This window comes from Sinocyclocheilus rhinocerous, unplaced genomic scaffold (genome assembly GCF_001515625.1).
Source record: "Sinocyclocheilus rhinocerous isolate Xijiao unplaced genomic scaffold, SAMN03320098_v1.1 scaffold1470, whole genome shotgun sequence".
In the NCBI taxonomy this organism is placed as follows: domain Eukaryota; kingdom Metazoa; phylum Chordata; class Actinopteri; order Cypriniformes; family Cyprinidae; genus Sinocyclocheilus; species Sinocyclocheilus rhinocerous.
In genome coordinates, this window is record NW_015652166.1 from 774,753 (window position 1) to 777,240 (window position 2,488).

A 2,488-nucleotide genomic window follows, 5' to 3' on the forward strand; every position below is an offset into this window, starting at 1 on the left:
GATGTGAGATTTTACGTTAAACGGTTGTTTGAGAAGCGCGAGTACGTTGCTTTCAACTCTGTGGAGAGAAATACTTTCCCGCCGTTTGATTTACGTTGCTTCAAAATGTCCGATGTTGGATTACTGCATTTGCTTCAACTTCAGAGTAAACAAAGGAACATGTGTAACCTGACTCTCTGTGTTTTACTCTTCCTGACGTGTTCCTGCTCGCCCTTATCTTCATGTCCTGCCCAGTGTTTGTGTGAAACCACAGTGGTGAACTGTGTTAGCCAAAACTTGACATCCATCCCACAGCCCCTTCCAGAAAACATCACCGCGCTTAACATCAATGGAAACGATATAAGGAATCTGAACAATGAATCTTTCCCCAGGCCGCTGGAACATTTAACAAACCTTTATGTGTCTGGAAGCCAAGTGGAGCAATTAGACTCCATGGTGTTTAAAAACTTGCCAAGTCTGCGTTTACTTGACCTCAGCAACAACAGGATTTCACAGTTCAGCGTTGAGGCTTTACCTCAAGACAGCAAAATCGAGGTTCTAAACCTCAGCAAATCCTTATACAATCACTCCTACATCGGTGTGTTTGCAGATCTATTCAAACACCGCCTGCCTAAGGTTTCTCATCTTGATTTGTCCAATAATGACCTGGTGCTCCTTCCAGAAGGCATATTCGCGGGTTTGTCGGACCTCACTGTTTTGGATTTGAGGAACAACTCCCTTGTTACAATCAGGAATGATACGTTATGCAATCGGGCACTTAAAGAGTTGCTGGAACATTTAACAAACCTTTATGTGTCTGGAAGCCAAGTGGAGCAATTAGACTCCATGGTGTTTAAAAACTTGCCAAGTCTGCGTTTACTTGACCTCAGCAACAACAGGATTTCACAGTTCAGCGTTGAGGCTTTACCTCAAGACAACAAAATCGAGGTTCTAAACCTCAGCAAATCCTTATACAATCACTCCTACATCGGTGTGTTTGCAAATCTATTCAAACACCGCCTACCTAAGGTTTCTCATCTTGATTTGTCCAATAATGACCTGGTGCTCCTTCCAGAAGGCATATTCGCGGGTTTGTCGGACCTCACTGTTTTGGATTTGAGGAACAACTCCCTTGTTACAATCAGGAATGATACGTTATGCAATCGGGCACTTAAAGAGTTGGACTTACGAGACAATGCGTTGAAAGTCCTGCCCAACGTGACCCTAGAGAAGCTTGGTTCAATCTCTGATTTGCGAGTCAGACTCGCAGGAAACCCCTGGCGCTGTGATTGCAATATTGAGGACATGTTGATTTGGTTGGCGAAACATGAGTTTGTGGTAGACAGCTTCAACCTAACCTGTTCTGGCCCGGCTAGACTAAAAAATGTCCCACTTTTAACCCTGATACAATCACAGCTCTCGTGCTGGAGCAACGCCGGAGATGCGATGGACCGTGTGCTGGAGCCCTCCTATGTGTTCTTGGGGATGGTTCTTGCCCTCATTGGGGTCATCTTTCTTCTGGTCCTTTACCTTAACAGGAAAGGGATCAAGGGGTGGATGTACAATATCCGTGACGCGTGCAGAGATCATATGGAGGGATACCATTACAGATACGAGATCAACTCTGACCCGCGGCTAGCCAACCTCAGCCTCAACTCCGATGTGTGACGAGACACATTTGGAGAACTGGCTTGCACAACTGGCACGCAATGATCGGACTCTAGCTTTGCATGAATACATATATAACTGTAGAGGTTTGCAGTGACATGCATTCTTTTCCGTCGGATAGGACGTTAACTGGATTTTGCAAGCATCAACCCTGTTATGTCATTCATATATGCTGGTGTGTTGCTATAATGTTGTCCATTGACGCATGAATCAAGAACATCAAGTGCATACGTTTAGAAATCAACTTTTTTATAAAAGCACAATGGATGGGACTGTGGAGGGAGTCTGTTTGTTCTGATGAAATCTGAAATTACAGAGTAACCTGTCTTTTTGCAATATGTCAAAACAAACTGTAATGTTATTTTTTTATAGCTTAGTTAATTTCTTCTGCAAAAAAAAACTATTCAAACTGCCATGCATGCATTTATGTATTTTTTCATTGATGTAAAATTATGGCAATATCCACTTTTTTATGATGAGTTATTGGTTTTTATATTTACATTTGTTGGCTGGACATAGATCAACTCTTTTCTAGGGGATGCCCTGTTGAATTAAAGGTCTTGCACTGATCTTTTCTCTCCAGTCCAGTGATTTTAGGTTCAGACTTTATTACCATTACAAGAGACAGACTTTTTATATGTATATAATACTTTTAGTAAGTTTTTTAATGATTGCTACTGAGATTATTTTTGTATTAAAATTCAGAACTTGAATTGCTTCCTTTTGACATAATCATTAGACTACTACAGTAACAGCACAGCATGCATATTTGATTATTTAAATAATATTAAACTAAATAGCATTATTTATTAAACTGAACATACGTCTATCTCACATACCC

General features: G+C 41.1%; 1 protein-coding gene across 1 annotated transcript; it reads left to right on the top strand.

Moving 5' to 3' along the window:
- Positions 1-9: 9 nt before the first annotated feature.
- Positions 10-2,217, top strand: LOC107713928 (trophoblast glycoprotein-like). The gene is made up of 2 exons (XM_016519595.1): positions 10-615; positions 1,009-2,217. The coding sequence occupies exons 1-2, from the start codon at positions 106-108 to the stop codon at positions 1,645-1,647; spliced, it is 1,149 nt and encodes a 382-aa protein (XP_016375081.1). The 5' UTR covers positions 10-105; the 3' UTR covers positions 1,648-2,217.
- The last annotated feature ends 271 nt before the right edge of the window (positions 2,218-2,488 follow it).

What these genes read in the sequence shown, in the direction of transcription:
- LOC107713928 (XM_016519595.1), top strand. Translation starts at nt 106, where the DNA reads ATGTCCGATGTTGGATTACTGCATTTGCTTCAACTTCAGAGTAAACAA. An exon ending in TCAAACACCGCCTGCCTAAG is followed by an intron (nt 616 to 1,008) that starts GTTTCTCATCTT and finishes CGCCTACCTAAG; the next exon opens with GTTTCTCATCTTGATTTGTC.